The 25,101-nt window shown below is 36.2% G+C and overlaps 1 protein-coding gene across 2 annotated transcripts in view; it reads right to left on the bottom strand.

Annotated features, from left to right (window-relative positions):
* Positions 1–4,256: 4,256 nt before the first annotated feature.
* TDRD3 (tudor domain containing 3) overlaps positions 4,257–25,101 on the bottom strand; it is a 96,649-nt gene continuing 75,804 nt past the window's right edge. For both annotated transcript variants that reach the window (XM_051778877.1, XM_051778878.1), the window contains 2 exons: positions 8,695–8,831; positions 4,257–4,503 (listed from right to left, as the gene is read on the bottom strand). In XM_051778877.1, coding sequence (XP_051634837.1) covers positions 8,712–8,831 — 120 coding nt within the window. In that variant the 3' untranslated portion in view covers positions 4,257–4,503; positions 8,695–8,711. The remainder of the gene's footprint in view (positions 4,504–8,694; positions 8,832–25,101) is intronic.

Raw genomic sequence — 25,101 nt, 5'->3', positions numbered from 1 at the left:
ATACACGGTATAAAAGCAAAGCAAAGCGTTCAAGATCCCAGGACAAACTAAAGTGCCTGAAAATTGCATTAATATCTTCTGCACAACACTTACCTATGCATAGAATAAAAATAGATCAGTCAAGTTGCACAAAAAATGACAAAGCACTATAAAATGACTACAAATATTTCCTTTAGAAGCAGCTGCAGAATTTTTTTCAACCATCTATAGTGCTCTGTGTAGCTATTGTACACTTAATCATTTGCCACAGTTCCTGTTTATTTGAAGATATGTAAGATTTATTTTTAATATATACTAGATTCTGGTTTCACTCATACCACTACAATTTCCAGAATATAATTATGTCCATCAACAGCCAAGTGTTTGCATGGAAACTGACTTTCATGGCCTCTCAATCTTGTGGGAAAATTAAATATTGATGTAATTTCTATCTTTACCTTTTAAATTATTTTGAAACATTCTCAAAACAAAATTGCAATTTAAAACTAAACCAGGCCAATATAAGCAAATTATATGAAGTAAATATTGAAAAATAAGAGCAATTATGAGTCTTTACCATTGCTTTGAAGGATGCCACTTGTTACACAAAGCTTTTCACATGCATATAATTCTATGAGAAGGTCAGTGCCTACATGTTTGGAGTACCTTCCATAGTTTAGCTACTCTCCTGCAGTAAGTTGATCTAAAGCATTTTAAAAAAACCACAACAACAACAACAAACAAAACAAAACAAAACAACCAAACAAAAAAAACAAAACAAGAAAATACCTCAATAGTTGTATAGCAAGGTAAAAGCTAAACTGAGCCTAATTGTGCAATTAGTCATTCTTCAAGCTTTTATAGTTCTCTAGAAAGTTATGGTATTTTACTGGAGTTGGCTCAAGTCATGTGATGAAAGGACAGTTGCATTAGGATTCTTCTTCAAAAAAGCATCTATAGGAGAATCATTCTAAACTATATGTTCTTGTTTATGTATAAAAGCACTGGAGATTTTTCTGTATCAAACTCCTTCTAACCATAATGCTAGAAAGGGACAGTACACCCTACACTGCCAGATTCTTTAGCTAGCTTAGTTGTTTGGGAGTTCTCTTGCAAATATGTCTTCAGATTTACCTCAAGCTATATCTGTATGTATCTAATGCCAAGTACATCTCACAGATAAGATCTGTCCTTCCTGTGATATCAACGTTTTGCCACCCAAGGAAAACAAGTGTTATTAACACTGCCTTGAAAAGCCATATCCCCAAAAAGTTCAATCTCCATAAGGCTCAAGTCATCACAGAGAGATTCTGCAGAGACAATTCCAGCCATGTTCCTTGGAAGAGCGACCTTGACAAATGATCCTCAAAATGCTTTGCACAGTTGTTGCCAAAGACTTAAAAAAAGTACCTGCTAGTGACAAAAGGAAAAGTTATATTAAAATATATATATATCTATATGGATATCTATCAGAAGATGTTAGACCAAAGAAGAATTTTAAATATAAACATGACTTCAATCAGATTTTAATACAAAATTCTGAAAACCTGTAAGATAAAACCAGAACATTTCCACTCTTTGTTTCAAAGTTATTTTGTATCTCAACCATATAAAAGGGGAAAAAACCCTCCATGCTCAATGATAGTATCAGCAACTTGGCATACAACTTTTATAATAATTTAAACCAGAAATTCCATTCTTTTTCATTCAGTAAAAGTGTTATACACAAGCTCATGGCAAGGAAAACATCTCATTAGAATTGCATTCCTAAATTCAATAGAAATTTTCAAAAGCTATATCTATAATCCTAGTGAAGGAAGGCCATGGACCAGGGACCTATTGGCTCACAGGTCAAAAAGCACAGGTTGCCTCATGTCAAGCTTGCAAAGGGACCTGTTCCTCTGTGACAGGTTTGTCTTAGAAATAGCTGGTGAAGAAAACTCCACAACAGAGTCACAAATCAAGTTAGTAACTAAACAGTGTGCATAACCAGGATCCAGTGCTCCTTATCAGTCTTTACTGTTAAATTACACAGATGTGGCCACACAAAGTTTAGGAGCTTGTTTTTGCTGTTACTTTTAACAAATTAGAAGTTAACTTTCACATCAGTTTTGAAGACCTATCTAGACATGATAGGTACACAAAAGCTAAATAAATTAATCGTGTTCTTGTGCATGCAAACTTTACTACATTATGACTGGCAAATTATTGTATTTTTGGTTTTGATGGACTATGCAAATCAAGAAAATAATTTATATACCTACCTATTTTATCATCATGTTTCCAGATACAGGAATCAATGAGCATGAATGTATGAATTCTTGCTTTTCAGAACAGACTGAAAATAGTTTTTAACTACTCAAACATCAGTTCTTCAGATCCTAAACAAGCAGAGCTTCCAGAAGACATTATTTCAGCCAAAACCAAAACCATAAATAATCATAAAACACAGGAAGAGTACGTGACTTTTCAAGAAGACTCTGGAGCTGTTTGCTTACTCTGGCTTTCCAGTTCCACAGCACCGGTGAAAAGACCAGGACATGGTCTTTACTATTTTACAAAGAAAAACAACATTCTCAAGGACATGTCATTTTCCTACAGCTGTACATCCATGTGGTAATCTCAGAATGCTACAGTTGCTACAGAGAAATGCTGCTTCGCATTTGTATAGTCTTAAAATTTCGTAAGTAGGCATTATTTTTTATAGTTCACTAAATCAGACTATAGTTTTCAGAATTTTATGAATTAGTTCACAGCAGGAATGAAAGCCCAAAAGAACATAAAAATTATTTTAATTTCAGAAATTGCTTTGGTACACTGATTGTAGGACTTCTTTAATGCACATCCTATTTACAAAGAAAAATCAAAACTGCTTTTTAAAACAATGCTATGGTTGCATTTTTTTATGAAGCTGAATAGCTGCTGTCAGTGGTCTTAGCAATAATACTGGAAGTAAACATCCAACATCCAATGTATTAGATCTATAGTTTATTTATTTGCTGGTACAATTTAGCAGAACCGATCAGGATGATTCATATTTGGAAAGTGGTTTCTAACTTAAATCTAACAAACTTCATAAAATTTGTTGTGTGTCAGTTAAAAGTGAAGAACTTTAATGTTGTACAGCTCATGTTTTAACTTCCAAAATTCTTTAGAATTATTAGTGAGTTGCATCATAATTATCAAGAAGCTGCTTAGGATCCATTAAGGCAGCAAAACATTTGGTTCCTTACTATTCTGCAAATATTTATGTGATTGGTTAAGATGTGACTGCATTCAGACAGTAATCCACATTCTGTACTGCAGATACATTCAAATACATCCTCAATATAAAAGGTCTTATCATCCAAATACACAAGGTTCTATTCAAACAGAGTTTTGTATGAGCACTTAGAGAAAAATTCAGTAGAATTAATTGTACAACTTATACCATCAATACATCTCTCAGGTATAATTCTATCCTTACAAAACTACCTCAAAACACGTGCTATTTCAAGTGATCAGAATAAAGCTTAGAAGGGATTTGCATGTTACATAGATTTTGAGTGCTTCTCAGATAAAGAAATAGTGAAATTTCAGCTATTTGTCATAATCACATAAGATCTGAAGATACAGCCTATAATGAAAAGTAGTTTGACATAAGATTCTTCCAAGCACCAATGACAATAGAAAAAATTCTAGTAATATGAAGCAATAAAAGCAGAGTTTAAAGCTGCAAGAAAGTACTTACTATTCAACAGTTCACAAGTGTGTGCATGTATACACATAGTTATGCTTAAAATGGTCGTGCATCTTTAGGCATTTTTTGTTTAAATGACTTCTGTACCTTTTAGAAATATTTCTATTTCTGTAATATAAATATTCCTAAAAATAAAATGTTTACCTAAAATTATTTAGAAAAAGACTATTGAAACTGATGTTTTTCTTTTCTCCCCTTTGATCTTCTGGTCACAGATCATGAAAAACATAGTAGGCAAATATGTAATTTGGCCTTCAGCAACTTTGGAAAAAAAAACCCACAGAAAACCCAGTCAAAACCTATTCAGAATTTTACTGTACAATAATTAGCTGAAACTTTTTTAACATGTTTGCTAATGTTAGCCAAAAATCTAAATAAAATGCCCAATCCTGTCATCTTTTGAGAAAATATAAGTTTTAATTTTACTTTACTAGAAGCAATATTAGAATCAAAATCAGTTCAAAATTAATAAAAATCATGATACATTATTATGTTAACTAACAGTGGAGGCTCAGTAAAAAGAATACAAGGCAAAGAATAGAATAGTGCACTGTGGTTTTATTGATGGTAGCAATGACAATTTGCCTCTGTCATATGTAAAAAGTATTCAGCTTCATTTATCTAAGAACTTTAAAAAAGTCTCTTGTGGTGTCAGGTCCAAATTCCTTCTGCTCACATGAGCTTTCTTTGTTCCATCCTGCTGTCTGGAAAAAGCCAGAATTTCCTCTAGAAGTCTTCAGCAAGTTGGAACTGCCAGTGAATTTCCGCTGACTCCAAGAAAGTTTCTAAATGAAAAAAAAATAAAATACTTTAGATAAGGATAAAAAAAATAATAGCACTCAAGAAACCATCACCACCCTCCACTCCTGGGCTCTTTGTGCAACATGCGCTTTATTGTTACTTCATTTTCTTCTTCCAAAAGACTGGATATATGCTTTTCAGTAATTACAGGCAGAAGTCTTTAGAAGTCTTTAGAAGAATCAATCAGAAGGCTACGCTTCAGTGCAATAAATATGATTGGTCTAGTACAAAGAATACTTTCTGGTAATGACTTCTCTCACAAAAACACAGTTTCTCCATTGTTAAGGACTTTAAGACAGATTTTATAGCAAGTGTGACAAAGTTAAAATTAATTCTATCAGAGAGCAAAGGAAGACCCAAGAAACATATAATGACCAAGCACTCACAGGTCCACACTCACAGGTTCTTTCAAGCTCCTCCAAAAGCTACAATCCTTCAAAACACTCATTTCTGATTACTTGTTCCTCTTCTTCTTCAGACTATCATGACATTCTATACAGAAAGTATAACATCAGGATGTATTTTTATTATTTTTAGATTCTAATTCTTATATCTTGACTCTCTAGGAGGAATATCTTATTTTACAGACCTGTTAAAGCTAGTATTTGAATCATACCCACATAAAATTCCTTCTGATAAAATTCTGAGTTCTCCACCTCACACTGCTGGATATTAATAAAGGATAATTTATAGGTCAACTGCAACCACAGTGAGGTACTGACTACCCCATACTTCTGTTATTTCACCTTAACATGTCTACTCTATTCCTCTGTCCTCATAAAAATCACCAGGTCAAGACCTCCTGCAAGTCTGCAGCAATTGTTCTTAATACCCAAGGTTTTTAACACTGTGGCAAAAACCTCTTCAGAAGGCTAGAATCAGAATAGTTTGTGTTGGATGGGACCTCTAAAAGTCGTCTAGTCAAACCTCCCTGTAATGACCATGGACATCTTTAGCTATACCAGGTTGCTCAGAGTGCCTTCCAGCCTGACCCTGAAAGTTTCCAGAGATGGAGCATCCACCAACTCTCTGGGCAACCTGTTCCGGTGTTTCGCCACTCTCATCAAAACAATTTTCTGCCTTGAATCTAGTTTGAATTTACCCCCTTTTAGTTTAAAACCACCACCAATATCACAAAAGGCCCTACTACAAAGTCTGTCTCCAACTTTTTTATAATGCCCTTTTAAGTACCGAAATGCCACACTAAGGTCCCTCTGGAGACTTCTCTTCCCCAGACAGAATAGCCCCCTGGATACAAACTCCACTTTTAAAAAACATCTCAGATTTTTAAAAACTTAAACCTCCTCACACTTAAAATCCCATTACACTGTACATGCTGATTTTTAAACTGATTATTTGGTAATACTAACTCCAGACTTGCATGTGCAAATTCAACACCCGAATGAGTGTGCTGAACACTAATCCAGGAGGAAGAACAGCTTCACTGCTCCACCACTGCTAATAAATCCTCCCTGTCAAGTCAGGTAAGATTATACAGGTAGATCTAAAAGATTTGGGGTATAAGGGCATGCATCTACTGTATGGACTTTATGCTTCATCTTTGATACATCTCTATCATACTCAATACAAATATGGCCAGCAAACTTCAGTTTTAGTACTGTCTAAGGTGCCTTTGAGAACAAGACATGTTGGAATTTTAAATGTTATGAACTACAACATTAAAATTCTACAGAATTTACCAATTTATAATATAAAATAATAATCATCAAGGGTTCTACATCTCTCTTCACAAAAAAGACATTAAGTTACTTTATATAATAGACACCTTTACTTTCAGTAAGTAAAGGTGTCATTAATCAATGATCTGTTGAAGAGGTAAACATCCTTCAGAGGAAAATTGTGGTAAAATTACATCTTACTGGATCCCTTAAAACTTCCCTGATAAATCTGGTCTTCATTTAACAGGTTATCAAAAACTTGAAATAAGAACAGTATGCCATGCTCTCAAAGGTTCTAAGGAATAAAAAGGAGGCAAAACCCATGCAGAAACCCACTTCTAGGAACTGACATTCAACATTCCTGAACTTCTACATGTCAAGACATTAGAGCTACATTGGTGTTGTACAAGTCCAAGTAAGCTGAAAGCAACTTAGAAAAGGACTGTGTTTGATTTTTCTGCCCACATTTAAAAGCAGGGAAAAACTGATTACATCAATCCCTTGTTTTTGGTGAAGCTCAGTAGAAGGGAAAGGCTGTAATGGCTTATTTTCTGTAGTAGGTAGGTTTTGATACCACATCTGCTATCCATTTAGATCAGGATCCAATTAGAATCTTTAAAACACCTGCAAGGAACAACTCCCTGTACCTTAGAAAGGTTGTTCCTTACTTGCCAACAATTCATTCACTTTTCTTGAGATACAGGAGTCACTATCACTCTCCCTGGTCCCTCATAGCTGACCAAAGCCAGTACAGTTTTCCAGATTTATACTGTAAAATTAGAGAAATACCAAAAATATTACCTAAAGACACAAAAAAATTCCCTGGTTTTGACTGCTGTGTACACTTGACACGTCTCATTCAACTGATCACACTGACACTCCTTGGAGCCAACTGTGCAAGGAGTTGGGATAGTTGTGCCTATCCCAACTATCTGTAGGGATAGGTACAATTTCAGAAGAATCTGTGACAAAAAGCTCGAACTCCATTTCACTTAGGAAGACTGTAAAATGCCTTCTCAAATGGGTTAGATGTTTTTTGTTTTCCTTCCTTCTGCATTTCAGAGAAAGCTGCAGGGAGAAGCTGTGAGCAAGCTCTCTCTTTCCCTGCTATGCAGAGAGAGAACACGTTTGCAGATATGTACAATACCGGGCCAGAGAGGGTGGGAGAGCAGAGAGACAAGATACAAAAAGCCTTGGAGAAGGTGGGGCATTGCCTTTTCCCCCTGGGGGCCCAGTGCATGCAGCATCGTTAAGAAGTGGTCCTTGTATCTGAAATAAACCCTTTTTTTAATCCTTCCACTGCCTTGTCATTCTTGGGAAGAATACCTGTGTAAGTTTTACCTTACACTGTCTCTGACATGTTTATTGATATTGATGATACACTTACTTAAAATAGAAAATCAAATCATACAGGCAAAAATAGAATAATTTTCACCTTGGCAAGAGCCAGAAATAAAGTATGCTCTTACATTGCCAATACTGCCCCAAATGAAAAAAGCATTTGAGCATATAATCCAAAAAGTAGAATCATGTTATGGCATATCAGAAATATCAAAAGGTGCAGAGATAAGCAACACCTGTTAAGCCAACAGAATGTGGAGGACTGGAGTAAGGAAAAGAACAAAAGTAAAAATAAATTGGCTAGTAAGTAAAAAAAAAATAAATTCAGATTCAAGACAAAGAAACCCTGTAGATGTACATCAAGCAAGATGTGGCTTACCAAAGCTTTCTTTATTCAAGATGCAATCCTTTGTAAATTAAGGATTTAGAAAATCAACAAGTAAAATGAAAGCAGTATAGTTTACTTGATTTGTTTAGTAAAATTACTGTAACTGTTTTATCTGGCTGGCCTTTTCAAATTTCTGAATGTATGTATCAGGTGTATTTTCTGAGGATAATATACAATTCCTTAATTTCTGGTAATTAATAAAGTATAGATGCAAGTATATCCTTAAGATTCAGAGTATTGTAAAAATTCTTTGGCCTTGTACCTCCCCATTCAATGGTGAACTCACAGATTTTATATTTTAGTGTTGCAAATTCTCCTTCTCATGCAAGTAAAACAACAGAAAGGACATTTATTCCCATGAATGGCTCATAAAAAGTAGAATATGGGATCTTGAACAGAGATAGACAGTCCTGAGTTGAGCAAGGACTGCAGCTACTTATTTCAGAGAAGCAGCTGGTCCAGTGTATGTGAATGAGAGAATCTTGCTGTTGCTCTCAGGTGAAAAAGTATCAGGTAAAAACTTGCTGAGCTGACATGAGTCTTGACATAAAGCAAAACCAAAAAGCTATTTACTGAAATGCTTTTATTGCCTTCCCTCTTCCCACAGGTATATTAAGTCTCTTTCTAAACCACAAAATCCAGAGAAACAGATATCCTACTTCTATAATAAATATACCAATATCCCTAAAAAAAAAGCAGAGAACAATCCAGACCTGCTTTTCTTGAAATCTAAACAAATACATAAAATGCCAATATCTTATACTTACCTTTTTTTCCTTATTCATCAGTTTCTAGCTCTGGGGGGTTGATAAAATTGTTGAGTAGGTCGTGTGGACCGTCTTGGCTGACCATCACCTCCTCTGCGGAATTCTAGAGTTTGCTCATATGTTTCTTCTTCGTCCTCCTGTAGGTAAATAGCATTGTTTTAAATAGAAGAGTTGGGAAATGCATTATACGTGAGTCGTTATACGCATACACACATCCACTCATATATACGTGTATGGATGAATCCATGCACACATAGCAACTGCTGCTTCTGTGCTCAGGACCACTCAATGAAATAAGTAAGATATGGGAGTTGGTTTTTCAAACCTAGGAAAGCTAACAAAAACAAGCTGGAGAATCTCAAAACTCAATCCCCCAGGGAAGCAGCAGAAGTTATTAAATATAGGTGGGGGGGGGGAAATCATACATATTAAAGAAAAATTATTTTCCAAGAGTCATCCAGGCAACAAACTCAAGAAGCAAAGCAACCCTGATAACCTGCCAGAGCAAGAGAAAGCTTTCAGGAGTTCACAAATGTGTGTGGAATGAAATAATAAGAATTAGGAAATGGAAATACAAGGAACAGCATCTGGCAACATGCATGCTAGAAACATAGATCTGAAATAGCAGATGAAAATCTATGATGCAGTAATAATGAAAAAAGCCTACAAGTGTAGTGAACAATGTAGAGATGAATTTTCTATATGTTGCAATAATAAATATACCCCCTGAATAATGACAGGAGCGGTAATTACATATTTGCAATATTGCATTCACTCCTAGGTATCTCCACACCAGAAAGATATTGACAAATTACACAGAATTCGGGGGGGGAGGGGAAACAACCAACCAAAACGCAAAAATAATCAAGATACTGGAGAATGACTTACAAAAGAAGAATAAAATAACTACATATTTACTTTGGTCAAGAAATATTGAGTGGAAAAATATCCATCTGGTGGAATATTTGAAGGTGGTGCACATTTAAGACAGAGAAAAATTTTAAGAGCATAAGAGTTTATAACATAGAGAAACAGAAGAAAAAAAATACAGGCTGAAAAAAAAAAGTTCCTGAAAATGAGTATGATTGTCAAACAGTGCCTCAGAAAAACAGTTATATTTTCATTTCTTTAATATCTTAACACTACACTGTAGCAGACACCAAGTCTAGTGGGAACATGCTGGAAGAAATTTGCTTTTGGGAAAAAGTACTGAGTATGTAACTCTTAATCCCTTTCATTCACATCATAGGAACATAGAGCAGCACAAAGCAAGAGCACTGAATGATTCATTAAATATTCATCAACAATTCCAACACCCAGCAACTGTCTGAGAGTGCAGCATGTACATAACAGAATAAGCAAGTCAGAGTAGCAAAATATTTCACTCTAAGCGACAGAAAGGAAAATCCTACAGCCTAAGTTTCTTTCTGTTGCAAAAAGTCAGATCTTACTCAAGAAACCCCTCTTTCTGAATTAGCTTCAACATCAATAAACATGTATTTTTGAAATAACAGTTACAGACAACCACATTCCTCATGGTAAGGTCTCCTATTTACAGGGCATATCTGTGGTCAGAGCTATATTTCAAGATTAAGCCTTACTACAGAGTCTTTCTGTAGAAGAAAACAGATTTTCAACACAACTGAATACAGTATAAATGATTTATATCTTTTACTTTCACTGTAGCCAAAAGCTGAAAAGCACAATTCTGCCATAAGACTTAGTTTTCTCAGTGTACTTTTATCACTTGTAGCACTATCAATTCCCTCATATAAAGAAGTTCAGAGATACTATCAAAAAAAAAAAATCAATAGAGAAGTAGATGTCTAACACAAAGGTGCACATAGTTTGCAATATTACTAGCCCTAGTACAAACACTCAACTTAGTATATCAGGTAATCTCCTCTAACTGGCAATGCAAGCCGCACTAGGATCAAAATGTTAAAAGGTAAGCTACATGATTGAAGTGGTCTAAACACCTTTAGCTCTTTCAGCATACTCTAAGAAACCTGAATTGCTGAAAATAGTTTCTATTGCCAAAAGAAAGATGCAATTGCAAGCCTTCTTAAAATTCTATGTCAAAGCTTCAGTCGAACATAAGAGCACTCATTCTTCAAGAAAAAACTGAACTTTCTTGTGCTCAGTATCTGGATTTCTTGAAAACTAAATGGCATATATACATGACTGAAAATTTAGCAATGTATATTGGTGTTTTCAAGAGACTGTAGCAAATCAAACATGAATCTTTTATTTGGACACTTGGTAGTCTTTGCTCAGAAAGCACAGAAATTGAATAGTGAAGTGTATTGCACCTCACCTGTAATAGCCAAACTCTTTCTGAGGATTAGCATATCAGAGTAAATTTCTAGAGCAGCAAATCTTCATCAAATCTCAAATTTAATGTTGTGGATCCTTTGAGCTCAGTAAAATCAAATTAAAATGAGAATTTTCTAACACATTTCTATTTTAGTGTAGTTGTCTTCACACATAGAATGAAAAGCTTCAGATGCATGCATTCCAAATCAAGTATTTTTACTGCAATAGGCAAGAGCGAAATGTGAAATTACATTCACTTTCTTAAGGTTCTGAATAAAATGGCAGTGGTAAATGCAGGAAATTATAATAACAAATGAGTAACGGAACACCTTTCAACTCCATACTCAGTGGCTCCACACCCAGTTACAGATTGCCTTGTTGAAGTCTGCCATCTTCACGTCAGATGACACATTGTCATTTGCTTCTTGGTTCTTACCTATTCACACTTGATCCTAAATGAATCTAACATTCTCCAAAATAACAATTTGCCAAGTCATATCTTTATTAAACATTTCTTGCTTTACAAGTAATTGAATTTCTTTTCTGTCACCATTTCTTAATCACCGACCCTCAATCCACCACTGCTGATATTTCACCCTCTATTGCCATTTCATTTCCACAGAATCAAAGAACAGGTAAGATTCGAAGGGACCACAGTGGATCACCTGGTCCAACCTCCTGCTCAAGCAGGGTCATCCTAGAGCAGGATAGCACAGGATTGTGTTCAGACAGTTCTTGAATATCTCCAGTGAGGGAGACTCTACAGCCTCTCTGGGAAACCTGTTCTAGTGCATGGTCATCTGCATAGTAAGGTAGTCCTTCATATTCAGGTGGAACTTCCTGTGCAGTAGTTTCTGCCCATTGCATCTTGTCATACTGCTGGGCACCACCAAGAGTCGTCTGGTTCCATCCTCTTGGCACCCTCCCTTCAGATACTTATATATATTATTGAGATTCCACTCTCAGTCTTCTCTTCTCCATGCAAAACAGGCTCAGCCTATTCATCCTTATTTCTATTTTAAGGAAATTCCTTATTTCCTTAAAGAAACCCTTAATTCCATTTTAAGGATTTTTATCTCACTTTACTTAAAAATCTCTCCACCCCACACTAAAAACTGTCATCCCTCTTCTGGAACACCATCCACTTTTTGCACTTAGTATCTCTTATGTTCACTTCCTTGTTTTTTCTGTTCTTCAACCAAAACCTTCACCTATCTACATTTCTTCCATTCTAACCGCATTCGGTCACACATCTTGCTACCAACTCTACTTTTCCAGTCTTTCTTACTGCTTGCTTTCAATGTATCAGTTGCCTGTGACTCATTCTAAATTATTCTTATCCATATAAAATCTAGATTAATTTTATAAAGCAAAGGTGGCCACAAATCTCAGAGCATTTTCATTCTCCTTCTATTACCAGTAGAGGTTTTATATTAGTACACTGCTCCAACTTATATATTTTATAATCTCCATGCTTCAGCTTATTATTCATTACCTAATACTCTAGGATCCAGGACTCAGTATGCTAGTACTTAGACAATGCCCACCTAGGACTATGAACCCTGAGATCAAATGACAGCACTAATCATAACTGTAAAAGATAGCAAAATATGGCAGATCCATTGGCAAAAGCAAGGAAAGGTTCCCAATGCAAACAATGAAATTCAAAAATAAATTTCTGCAGTAACAGGGTTAGACTGACATGAGAGGGTGGAGCGTGTCAGCATTCTTTAGGTATTTAAAAAAAGAGGGTGAACAGGGAAGCATAAGCCATTGGGAATTTCAGCTTCCACTCAATATTCTGCCATAAAAATCTGCAGTTACTTTTGATGTTTTTGTTCCATCTCATAAGACAGGCAAGAACTAAACAAGGGTGAAATTGGAATACATGCATACCTAGTGCTTTTATTTTGGACCCATATATTCTGAAGAGCTTGTACCACCACCATCATACTTGATCAGTTGAGTTTAGTGAATCCCACAAGTAACTTCAGTCCAGCCAAGTGACTACCAGCTTGCTTTCACATAAAAAATTCGATGGATTTCATAGCTGCAGAATATAGTTCTAAATCCAGCATCTAAAATACTTTAACAACCAATTTACTCCTAAAATTAACAATATTAGAGCAGAGTAAATGTATACTTCATTAAAAGCTTTCTCATTTCATTTCAACTGCAAGACGTCTTTCAGTGCATTCAAAAGAACTGTTTAGAAACTCTTCTTTTTAAACACAGACCTTGCAGTGAATACTTACTGTATAACTTCTGAGAACAACGAATAGCTGGATTACATTAAAGAGCCAGACAGAAGTTATGCATTGACAGAAAAGCTTTGCTGAATGCTGTGCTCACATATATTTAGGATGCAGTTGCAAGCCACAGCTGAGCACCTCCTGCACTTTGCCACTTACAAACTAGTTACCTCTGTCTATTACTGCTTACAAATGGAAAATTCTGCTCCATTCACTGGGCCCTTCTAGTAAGGCTTTTCAATTATAGCTCTCTGTGGGCTATTAAGAGATGAGCACTCAGGCCTGTGCAAGGAGGCATGAAGAAGCAGAGTGGGGCCAGAGACTGTGGGACAAAGAGGCAGCAAGGTAAAGAAAGCAGAAGACATTTTCCATTTCACTAGTGTCAAACCACTGCTCCAGTTTAAGCTGTAGTTTTAACTTCACCCAAACACTCAGTGCATGGGGAACTTGCTGGATTCAGTATGAAGAGTGTTGGATTCCTTGCAAAGTGACCTTTACTTCCATGACCATTTGAAATTCTATTTCATAATCCAGATCAAATGCCTCTTTGCATTGCCCACTATGCTGCCAACAGCAGCCTCCTGCTGTTAACACACAAGTGATCTCTTTTTTGCTGGTTGAATTCCTTTCTTAAAATTTGCTTCTTTCACCTAATCATCCAGTGTTTATCTCCTTGAGTACTTTTTTCGGTTTTGCATTTTCTACTTACCCACGCTTGTATCAACTGAAAACAGATTGCAAGATACTCCAGATGTAACAAAAAACAAAAACAAAGAGAAAATATACTATGTCCATAATGAGAAATTCACAAGTCTTAGAAATAGCTAAATGTAATTATTTTATATGCAATATATTATGTATCCTATATTTGCAAGGAAAAAAATGATTGGCTGAAGTGCCTACAGTATTTCCTTAAACTTTTACTTTATCTGGATTCTTTATACTCCAGACTAATTAAGAATGAGAAAGGATTTTGTAGGGGGAAAAAAAACAGTTTAAAGTTACACAATTTCAGAGTGGTTTTGGGCCATAATTTCAAAAATTACTATCAAATGAGGTGTAAAAATTCCAAGTAAAAGTAAAAGGGAAATTATGACTGAAATAGATTTTCCAAGGATCTTAACCAAGTACTGACCTTGTGACAGAAGCTTTTTGAGGTGTCTATTACAGAATTATTCAACATATTTGTTCTTGATCAATTTTCTTTGCAAGTTAGGTTTGTTACTTAAAATACCAGTTCCTTTCACAGAGTAATCTTCCAGAGTAATCTTCGTAAGCCTGCAGATGCTCACAATTTTATTTTTTTCCACAGTACACATCTATATTAGAGTGGGCCTGTGGGCATTCAAATTTCTGAGTTAAATTATGAATGAGAGGACCAAGATTATACTACTAGACCTGCACACAGCTGATCCCTCACTGACATCAGATCATTAATATAAACTCATATCCCTATTAATGCATTATCTTCTGTCTGTAAAGGATATGCAGGATAAAAAATTGTAAAGGATTTATAGGGTATACAAGTTCTTCTACTACTTGAAAATCATGATCCAATAAGCACCTCACTGCATATAGGACATTACAAGCATTAGATAATTAGTACAGGTACTATACAGATGCATATAAACTCGTATATGCTACATGTATAGTCCTCCATATGTAATTCTGCTTTAACTTTTACATCAAAACCATCAATAGCTTTGCTGAAGTTTTTAGGTTTAGCTTCATTACAGTAAACTATGTAAGACTGGTGATGGAAATGTCAAATGTTTTACAGCAACTTGTAGGAAATTTACTGCAAATTTAATTGTCCTTAAAGGGAAACAACTGATTTACTGTATGGTACTGTATGATTTACTAAAAACATCTAAGATTGTGAACTGCAACTACACAATTATTGTTTGTTGCCATTCTGTGTGCAGCCAGGATAATTCCTACCCACTTACAAAACTTTCTAATCTACTATACTAGTGACATCTTTCTCTCCTTTATGTTTCTCAAATTCTATTAGATTTTGCTGTACTATACAAATAAAACCCTACAATGTATTTTCAAGATCCGTACAAAGCCTTTTATGCAAGTCAGAAATTCAGTTCATTGCTTCATTAATAGAGGAGCAGTCAATTTCAACAGTTACTGACAATTTGTTACAACAAACTTGCTGTAATGTCATTTAGAAAAATAACACTGAACAGTAAAACAATAAAACACATACCCATTGTTTCCCTTATTTATAATTAGAAAAAGGAAATGATCCTTATGAGGGTATGCCTTTTGCTCCACCGAACACACATGGGCCACAAGAAAATATGTTCCTAACTACAGTATGTAAAACTAGGTCACATGAGGTTGTACCATAACAACTGATGCTTTTGCATTTTCCAAATTTCAAGATGACCCTTCCTCGAGCAGTCTTTTATTTAGCATCTGAAGTAAATTTATGGTAATAAATATTTTCTGTTGACTTTCACTAACCAAACATCAGAAGTCAAATAATTTTACATTTTCTAGCCAGTTTTTGTAAAATTCTACAAAGCATTCTTCAGGACCAGCAATTTATCAATTAATGTCTTATTACACAGTAATTAGAGATACTAAATTTATAATAAAATTATTTGGTAATCCTGAAAAAAATTAATTAGAATTACCTCATTTTTCCTCTGCTGAAAATATAAAGCAGTTGAGCTTCAAAATCAGATAATTTTTTAATTATTCTGTTAAAACCATAACACATCCTGACTTTCAAGTGAAGCAATAACCATTACATAGTAAGTGACAGAAAATCTGTAGATTCTTCAGGAAAAAAAAAAATCAAGAAACGGAAAATAAATGGATGGGCATGGAAAATTATTCTGTACTTAATCTGTCCCAACTAAAAGCAACACAACAGTTAATGTGGAATCAGACATTTCTTTGTACTTCATTGTTTCAACTGTGGAAAAAGTAATGAATTTTAAAAATTCCTTACAAATACATTTTTAAACCATTCAGACCATATCCATTTTATCAGTAAAACCTTCTTCACTGAGCAGTATCAGTATCAAACTATAAATATTTAAAGGTTTATTCTCAAACAATTTCTAAAAGAAAAGTGGATGCACTAAAGTGACTTATTCTATAAAAATTAACACACAACCAACGGACACATAGGGTTTTCTCAATTCAGCAAGAAGAAAGCCATAAAGTGGAAGTGGAAATGTTTTGAACAGGATAGTAATACAGACTATCCTAAATATATAGCAAAAAAGAATATTTGCATAGACTTGGAAAAAATTCAGTTTCTTTGCACTAAGTGCACTTGTGAACCAAACTATACTCTTCCATGGAAGGGGGTGTGGGGGAAGTATTTGCTGTATCACTGGACTTATTTTTAGCATGTAAACAGAAAATCCTGCCAACAAAAATTTCAGAAAGAAAGACATGCTATGAGAAATTATCTAATGCTTTCCTGTTAGGGCACAAAATCACTACCAAAACCTAAACAGGGAATAAGGGAGCTTTGGTGACATTTTAGGTGAAAAAGAAGGATGTGTGCATACCCTGACCCATGGCATGATTTGACATATGAATACCCAAAGTCACACAGGGAGATGTATATTCAGTAAAAAAAAGCCTATGTGAATTTATTTGTGAATAACTGCACACACACACAAAAAAATATTAGGAAGTTAAACACGGCAAAAGGTATTTCAGTAAATATGGAGAAAATTTTAAACAGATATATATCCCAACTCCGAAATAAAAACTAAAACAAAACTGCATACAGGTAGTGAAGACACAAAAATTTAAGGGAAACTGTCCATGAGACAACACAGTTCAGCCCCATAAAAGAGAGAGTATCTTAACTTGAAAGTTAGGACCTCTACATTATTTATATCCCATATGCTTTACATTTTGAAATAAAATAGGCCGAATTGCACCTTATAATTAATAACCATGACTTAAAAAAAACCAACAAAAAAAAACAACCGAGAGACCATGTCACCCTGCAAGTTCTGTAATAAATTCAAAAAATGATGATGGGCAAAATATGCTTAAAAGCATTAGGAACCTTTTATACTGCTACAGGATAGAACAGTTGGTGGCTGGTCACAGGTGGTGTTCCCCAGGACTCAGTACTGGGGCCAGTTATGTTTAACATATTTATGAGTGACCTGGACAAGGGGATCGAGTGCTCCATCAGTCACTTTGCAGATGACACCAGGTTGGGAGGCAGTGTTGATCTGCTGGAGGGTAGGAAGGCTCTGCAGACGGATAGTCTGGATCAATGGGCTGGGGCCAATTATATTAGGTTCAACAAGGTCAAGTGCTGTGTCCTGCACTTTGGCCACAACAACCCCATGCAGCACTACAGGCTGGGAGAAGAGTGGCTGGAAAGCTGCCTGGCAGAAAAGGACCTGGGGGTGCTGGTTGACAGCTGGTTGAACATGAGCCAGCAGTGTGCCCAGGCAGCCAAGAAAGCCAATGGCATCGTGGTTTGGATCAGAAATAATGTGGCCAGCAGGAGCACGGCACTGATCATCTCCCTCTACTCAGCACTGGTGAGGCTGCACCTTGAATCCTGTGTTCAGTTTTGGGCCTCTCACTACAAGAAAGACATTGAGGTGCTGGAGCATGTCTAGAGAAGGGCAACGAAGCTGGTGAAGGGTCTGGAGCACAAGTCCTATGAGGAGCAGTTGAGGGAGCTGGGGGTGTTTAGCCCAGAGAAAAGGAGGGTGAGGGGAGACCTTATCACTCTACAACTACCAGAAAGGAGGTTGTAGCAATGTGGGGGTTGGTCCTCTCTCCTAAGTAACAAGCAATAGCACAAGAGGAAATGACCTCAAGTTGTTCCAGGGGAGGTTTAGATTGGATATTTAGAAAATGTCTTCATAGAAAGGGAGGCCAAGCCTTGGAGCAGGCTGTCCAGGTAAGTGGTTGAGTCACCATCCCTGAAAGGATTTAAAAGATGTGTAGATGTGGCACTTAGTGATATGGTTTAGCAGTGGACTTGGCAGTGCTGGGTAAATGGTTTGACTGGGTGATCTTAAAGGTCTTTGCCAACTCAAACAATTCTATTATTCTAAATCTGTAATATCCAATCTTCAACAATTTTTATATCTACACAGAATGAGGTAATAAGTTAGGAACAAAGTAAAAAAAAAAAAAAACCACCACAAAATTTTCCATGTGTAAGAAAGTAAAAACACGGCATAATAACCCCTCTCCAGAACCAATTTACTCACATTCACAGTACTTCCCACTTTGATATAGGGGGAAGTCCATTTCCAGGTTGAGTGATGAACCTTTGTTGAGTAGCTCCCTCCTTTAACTGGCCTGGACTTGTGGGAGATTCAGCTCTGTCACTGGGGACTAAACTTCTCTCCCCAGACAGTGATGAAACTCTAGGACTTACGATGAAATTTCCAACGGCTGGACCATGAAACGCCCAGCAGCGAGGATTGCTGACACAACCTGATGTGTGTCCGACATCAAAAGGAGGCTGATCATGTGCACAGGCAAAAGAAGCGAGACTGGAATGGGCCAAGAAGGATTGCAAGCAAGAAGGGAAACCTCACAATAGCTTGAAAAAAATTTTACTTTCCATCCCAGCACTCAACAATGCTCATCAGCAGAGCTACATTAAAACACCACTGCAGGAGCTCTGTCAGGAAAGGAACAAAGATTACTGCAATAGCTAAACACTACTGCTTTCATTTGCTCCTATATGCCATTGGAAGTCCTATATGAGCAAATACAGTCTAGGGAGAGAACAAAAATGCCCAGATGAGAAAACAGATGAACGCCAGAAACAAATTCAAAAAGGGAACAGGATACTATTACATAACTATATAAACCTTTTCAGCAAAATACTTTACCATCATGAACCTATATGAAATAAGCTCTCAAGATTTTCAGTAAGAAGTCAGAAATAACATTTCCAATTAGGTACTACAGAAAACAAAACAAAACACACACACCCCCCACATAAACAAACAAACCCCACTAAAAAAACCCCACACCATGATAAAAAGAAATGACCACCAATAAATGGGCTTCATAAGTGTGGGAGAATCTGAAACAATCTTTTTGAGCAATGAGATAGTCCCTGATATCCTCCTGCATAACAGCATGTCTCAAGTTATAAAGTTAGAAGATCCTATCATGTTTGATCTTCAACATGTGACATACAAAATAAATGCATAAAACATGGGAAAAACCACCCTCTATATAGCTATCACATTTATTGCTTTCTTATTAACCAGCTCTCACTCTTATTAGCGAAAAAGGCATTCCCTTTGGCAAAGAGCTCTTCAACACAAAACACCAAAACCAAACCAAAACAAACAAAGAAAAAAAACCCACAAAAACCAAACCAACTCCCTCAATCTCCCAGTCTCAAAAAAAAACCCCAAAAGAATAATTCCCTATGCTCTAATGCTTATGAGGAAAAACAAATCACCTTTCTGAAAAAAAGGCATGCCTTCAGAGTCAGCTTCTTCTTTTAGTTCTTACATTACAGAAGATTTCTCTTTTGCAGATATTATTACTGATAACACTTGCAGGTCATCAAACAAGGAAAAAACCCCTCAAGTATTCCAGATATTAACCATCCCTGTACAAGGAAACTTCAGTGTATTAAAGAATGCATCTATTCAACATGCACTGTATACACAAGGAGGAGTAAGATCTGGTATCATAAAAACATAGCCCACTACAGATTATATTTGTCACAGGTTCTCTTCTGCAACACCAAGTCAAGAGTATCGTGTCTCTTGCCTAGAAAGCAACCAGTCAGGAATACTACACCAATTCCTCCAATTTCCTCTTTAATTAAAATCCTTTGAAATAACCAGTGAAATGTGGACAAACTCAGAACACTGAAAAGTGAAGGAAACAGGAAAACAGCAATGAGAAGAACAGTCCAGACATTTTTACACAACAAACTTCTTTTACTTACTCAACATATTCAATCCCAACACACGCAATACAGAGAAATCCAAGCATAAATACTTCAGAATTCTCAAAATGAGAATCTGAAGAACTTTTAATCACATGAGAACAGGATCAAAAACAATACTTAAACCAGGTGAAGCTATGCTATCTCAAAATAAAACTGCAAGTCACTTTAAGGGAAGGTATTTAGTGAGAAACAGTATCTCTCAAAATAAACGAACTAAGGAGCCCATATGCAGCCCCGAATAATGACTCATCATTGTGTGCAATTACAATTAATAACAAGGGGCTGAGGGGACAAGTATAATGCTCCAAGTGTGCTGCTTTAACTGTCCCAACTATTTTCAATAACTATAAACTCCAAGAAGAATGTGTTCCTAATCCAACTTGTACAGCTGGTGATAATTTGCAATAGAATTTCATAGTCTGATGAATACCAAATGCTCAAATTGAAGACTCAAACATATTTTGCAATGCCTAATGATACAGACAGAAAACAGAAAACCAGTTTTATGCCCACTTAGTATAAATTATCTCCTCAACTGAAATATACCTGCTTTTAGTTTATGAAAAAGCAAAATGCAGTTCCTTAACCACCTTTCAATGTCACTTATTACATTTCTGCTAAGGGTTAGTAACTTTCAGAGTCAAATTGTGAACATGTCTATATTCCAACGTGGATACAACACACTAGAGTTTGAAAAACTATGTAGTTTCTCACAGGATACAGGTGCTAAAGAAAAACACTTACTAGTAGATTAACAGGATAAGTGGTTTCTACAGTGTTTGTCTCTAAATAATGCCCCTCAAAAGAAGGCTGGGGAAATAAATAAATTACATAAAGAATTATCCTGACAGAACCTGAAGGTTAATTGTGTGTAGGGCATGTATGATGATGCTCTGCAAAAGACATGATGGAATTTGAGGCAATATTTCCAGTAAGTACAAAAGGTCTCTGGTAAGGGAAAAAAAGTTTAAGATAGACTCCAAAAAGCAATTTTTCAGCCTGGCAGGACAGAGGCAACAGAAATCACAACATACTGATGAGATGAAAAATAAGGCACATCCCAACAAAATTATTGCATATATCTTATTTGCTTCCATAAAGCCAAATTATATCCTTTTGTGGAAACTAAGTTCACACTAATAATGTTTTAGATGGATTTCAATAAATATCCACCACCACTCAGGAAGATGAGCAGTTCAAAATACTCAGCCTTCATTAATTAATTGAGTCACTGAATTATTATGAACTGTAAAATTAATCGAGAGATTTTCCTAACATTAAAGAAGTCAAAGAATTAAAGACATCAAGTTCTTCTCTGATGTAATATTCAGGGACATTTTTTCTACAGGAATCTTAGAACCGATCAAGTAGACTGTACCATTCTCTTTTAACAGCTTTGGTTTTAGTGTAGTCAGTGAGGACAGAAGCTAGATAAGAGACCCAACCAACACACATATATCTACTGCACCTACTTAATTATTCAATGGGAAAGATTTCCTGCTTGACCCACAACACGAAAAGACCATAGTGTGGTGCCGAGGCCTTCAAGGCTTAAGAGTCATAAAGAAATGACACCCAATCCTTCAAGGAGGTATTTGCCTGTCAAAAATAAAGACACTGGAATAAGGTTTAAAACCTCCATAAAACATATAGGCAAAAGTCTTCCCCAGCTTAAAGAGGCAGCTGTAAGCCTTTGCCATTTAGCGGTTTTCAGTTGCTCTTTACATTGCTGGAGAGAGGTTCAAACACGTTCAGAAAACTCACAGGAGTCTTCACTTACCTGAAACAGGGGACAGGTATAAGCAAGACCTGAATTATAGTTTTAAGGTAACTCAACACATGTAGAAGCTCTTAGAGCTCTGTGCAAGACACAAAGATATCAAATTTGAGCTCTCAAATGTCTGCCAGAATGAATTAACTGTAATCCAAGATCCTTTGCTATTTTCTTTCCTCAGCTCATTCATTCCTGGAGGAATAGTTGAGGAAAGTTGCAAAGTGGATTTTCAGTCTCCACTGAACAGAACAAATAACAGAAAAACTAGGAATATGTATAATACTTATGCCTTAAAAATAATTTTTGCTTTCTTACATCTTTATGTAGAAATACAGTGCAAGATACAGAAAGAGGAAACTAATCTAAACTACAAACTTCATAATTAGAATTTTTAGAGTAATTAGAAATACTGTAAGCAAAGAGTTCATATGAATTCTAGCTTGTTTTGAGAGTAATCAGATAAGACCATGACATTTATAGGTGAAACTACATAACATATATAGGGACCACTATGATCTTTATTTCCTTCATACAGTAATAACAAAGAAAACAAAACAAGAAGGTAATTGCAGTGTAAATGGGGTGGGGAAAGGCCTATCGTAAGACTAAGGAAATAGAGGACTGAAAACAGAGTAAAGACTTACTAGGCTTTAGGGAAAAATGTCACACAACGAACACTTAGGCTACAAATTTTCATAATTTATTGAGGAAAAAACTCCTACAAATTAGAGAATAAAATTAAGACTTAGAGTTTAAAGTATTATCTTGACTTTATTTTTTTTTCCACAGAACAAATTAAGTGATTCAGGAAAGTCCTTCACGTTCCATGCTTTTCTGTTGTTAGCATAATTTTACATATTTTACAAGAAAAAACAAACAGTTCTTATTTCTACAATGGCTTTTCAGTGATTTTTTTCTTTATTTGGATTATAATACTTTCATTAAGTGACCCCTGCTACATTGAGGGAACTAGAGGGATACAGTATTGTAGTGTTACATACAAGACACTTGTAAGAACTCTAGAACAGTGGAATCCAAATGTAATTTTATTATTAAAAATATTTATGAATTGCATACTTAAGACATATTTTTCAGGCACTAAGAAAAAAAATAAACAGTTTTAGTGTTCTTAAATATATTTATATTGGTATTGTATGTGATTACTGAAAAAAATTCCCCACTAGCTTTTTGGTTTACCTAATGTAAAACTCAGCTTTATCTTCTACACTTCTAGTCACCAGAATAAAGAGCTGCATGTAAGGTGTCAGAGAGACTGAAAACTTACAAGAACTCTGGGTAAACTGGGTAATGGACAGTATACAATCAATTATCAAGGAGTCTTGATCATCTAGTTATACTTTTTTCGTTAAGGTGGTAAGCACAAACCCTGAGAATATGAGGCAGATTCAATCTACAGTCAAGAAAAGACAACCAAACAAATTTTTAAAAAAGACCAAAAAAACCCCCTCAACTAACCAAAAAACCAAACCAAACCACCACCCAAAACCCATTAAAACAACACAACTTGTACTAATGCAGTGTGGTTCAGTATTGGAGAGACAGCAGGAACAGAGAGCAGAAAGTTAACTAGTAGAAGATGAAGTGAAAATGAAATTATATTAAACCTACTAACAATGTAAAGAATTTTCATTAATTTGCTATTTTTTAAAATTATAAAGGTTGCAAAAAGCAGATCAAGCTTAGGTGCTTAAATAATAGGTCGTATCATCAAAATAAGGTCCTTGTGGTACTTTGGCTATTTTTGCAACTGATTAGTTGAGCAACACTTGGCTTTTCCATTTTTTTCCCTTCCTCCCAGTGGTATATTTTCATCAGTTTTTATTTGTTGGACAAAAAATTAAATTCAACACATGATTACCAAGCAGTGTGCTGAAACAAACAGTAAAGACAATCAGTTCTAAGAAATTGACTAAATGTATGCCTTTAAGTCAGTTTCCCAAATCTTTTCTCAGTATCACCAAGTCTTTCAAAAAGGAGTCTGAAAAACTGGCAATACCAGGACATCAGGGCTAACATACAATATATTTCTACAGTAATAACAAGTCTTCAATACAGACAGCTAAGAAAGACTTAGAATCATAGAATATGCTGAGTTGTAAGAGATCCATCAGGATCATCAAGTCCAATTCCTGGCCCTGCACAGGACCACACCAAGAATCACACCATGACCCTGAAAGCATTGTCCAAATGCGTCTTGAACTCAGACAGTCTTGGTGCTGTGATCACTTCCCTGGGGTGCCTGCTCCAGTGCTCAACCACTCTCTGAGTGAAAAACGTTTTCCTGATACCTAACCTAAAACGTCCCCTGACACAGCATCATGCTGTTTCCTCAAGTCCTGTCACTGGTCACCACAGAGAAGAGATCAGTGCCTGCCCTTTCTCTTCCCCTCACAAGGAAGTTGTAACTGCAATGAGGTCTTCCCTCAGGCTCCTCTTCTCCAGGTTGAACAGAGCAAGTGACCTCAGTCAGTCCTCATACGGACTCCCCTCAAGGCCCTTCACCACCTTCATCACCCTCCTTTGGACTCTCTCTAATGGCTTCAGATCTTTCTGATATTGTGGTGCCCAAAACTACACACAATATTGCAGGTGAGGCCGCCGCAGAGCAGAGTGGGACAATCACCTCCCTTGACCGGCTGGCGATGCTTTGCCTGATGCCCCCAGGACACGGTTGGCCCTCCTGGCTGCCAGGGCACTGCTGACTTATAATTAACTTGCCATTGACCAGGACCCCGGGGTTCCTTTCTGTGGCACTGCTTTCCAGCACCTCATTCCCCAGTCTGTATGTATACCAAGGGCTGCCTCATCCCAGGTGCAGAATCAGGCACTTTCCCTTGTTGAACTTCATATGCTTGGTGACTGCCCAGTCCTCTCATTTGTGAAGGTCTCTTTGCAGGGGCCTTTCTGTTCTTGAGGGATTCAACTGCTCCTCCCAGTTTGGTGTTGTTGGCAAACTTAGTGCTCCTTCTAGTCCTGCATCCAGGTCATTTATGAAGATGTTGAAGAGCACAGGGCCTAAGATGGAGCCCTGTGGAACCCCACTAGTGACAGGTCTCCAGTCTGATGTCATCCCATTCACCATTACCCTCTGTAATTGG

Source organism: Manacus candei, unplaced genomic scaffold (assembly GCF_025592945.1).
Source record: "Manacus candei isolate 608988 ecotype Guabito, Panama unplaced genomic scaffold, ASM2559294v1 h1tg000014l, whole genome shotgun sequence".
Classification (NCBI taxonomy): Eukaryota; Metazoa; Chordata; class Aves; order Passeriformes; family Pipridae; genus Manacus; species Manacus candei.
This window is presented reverse-complemented; position numbering and strand designations above follow the sequence as displayed.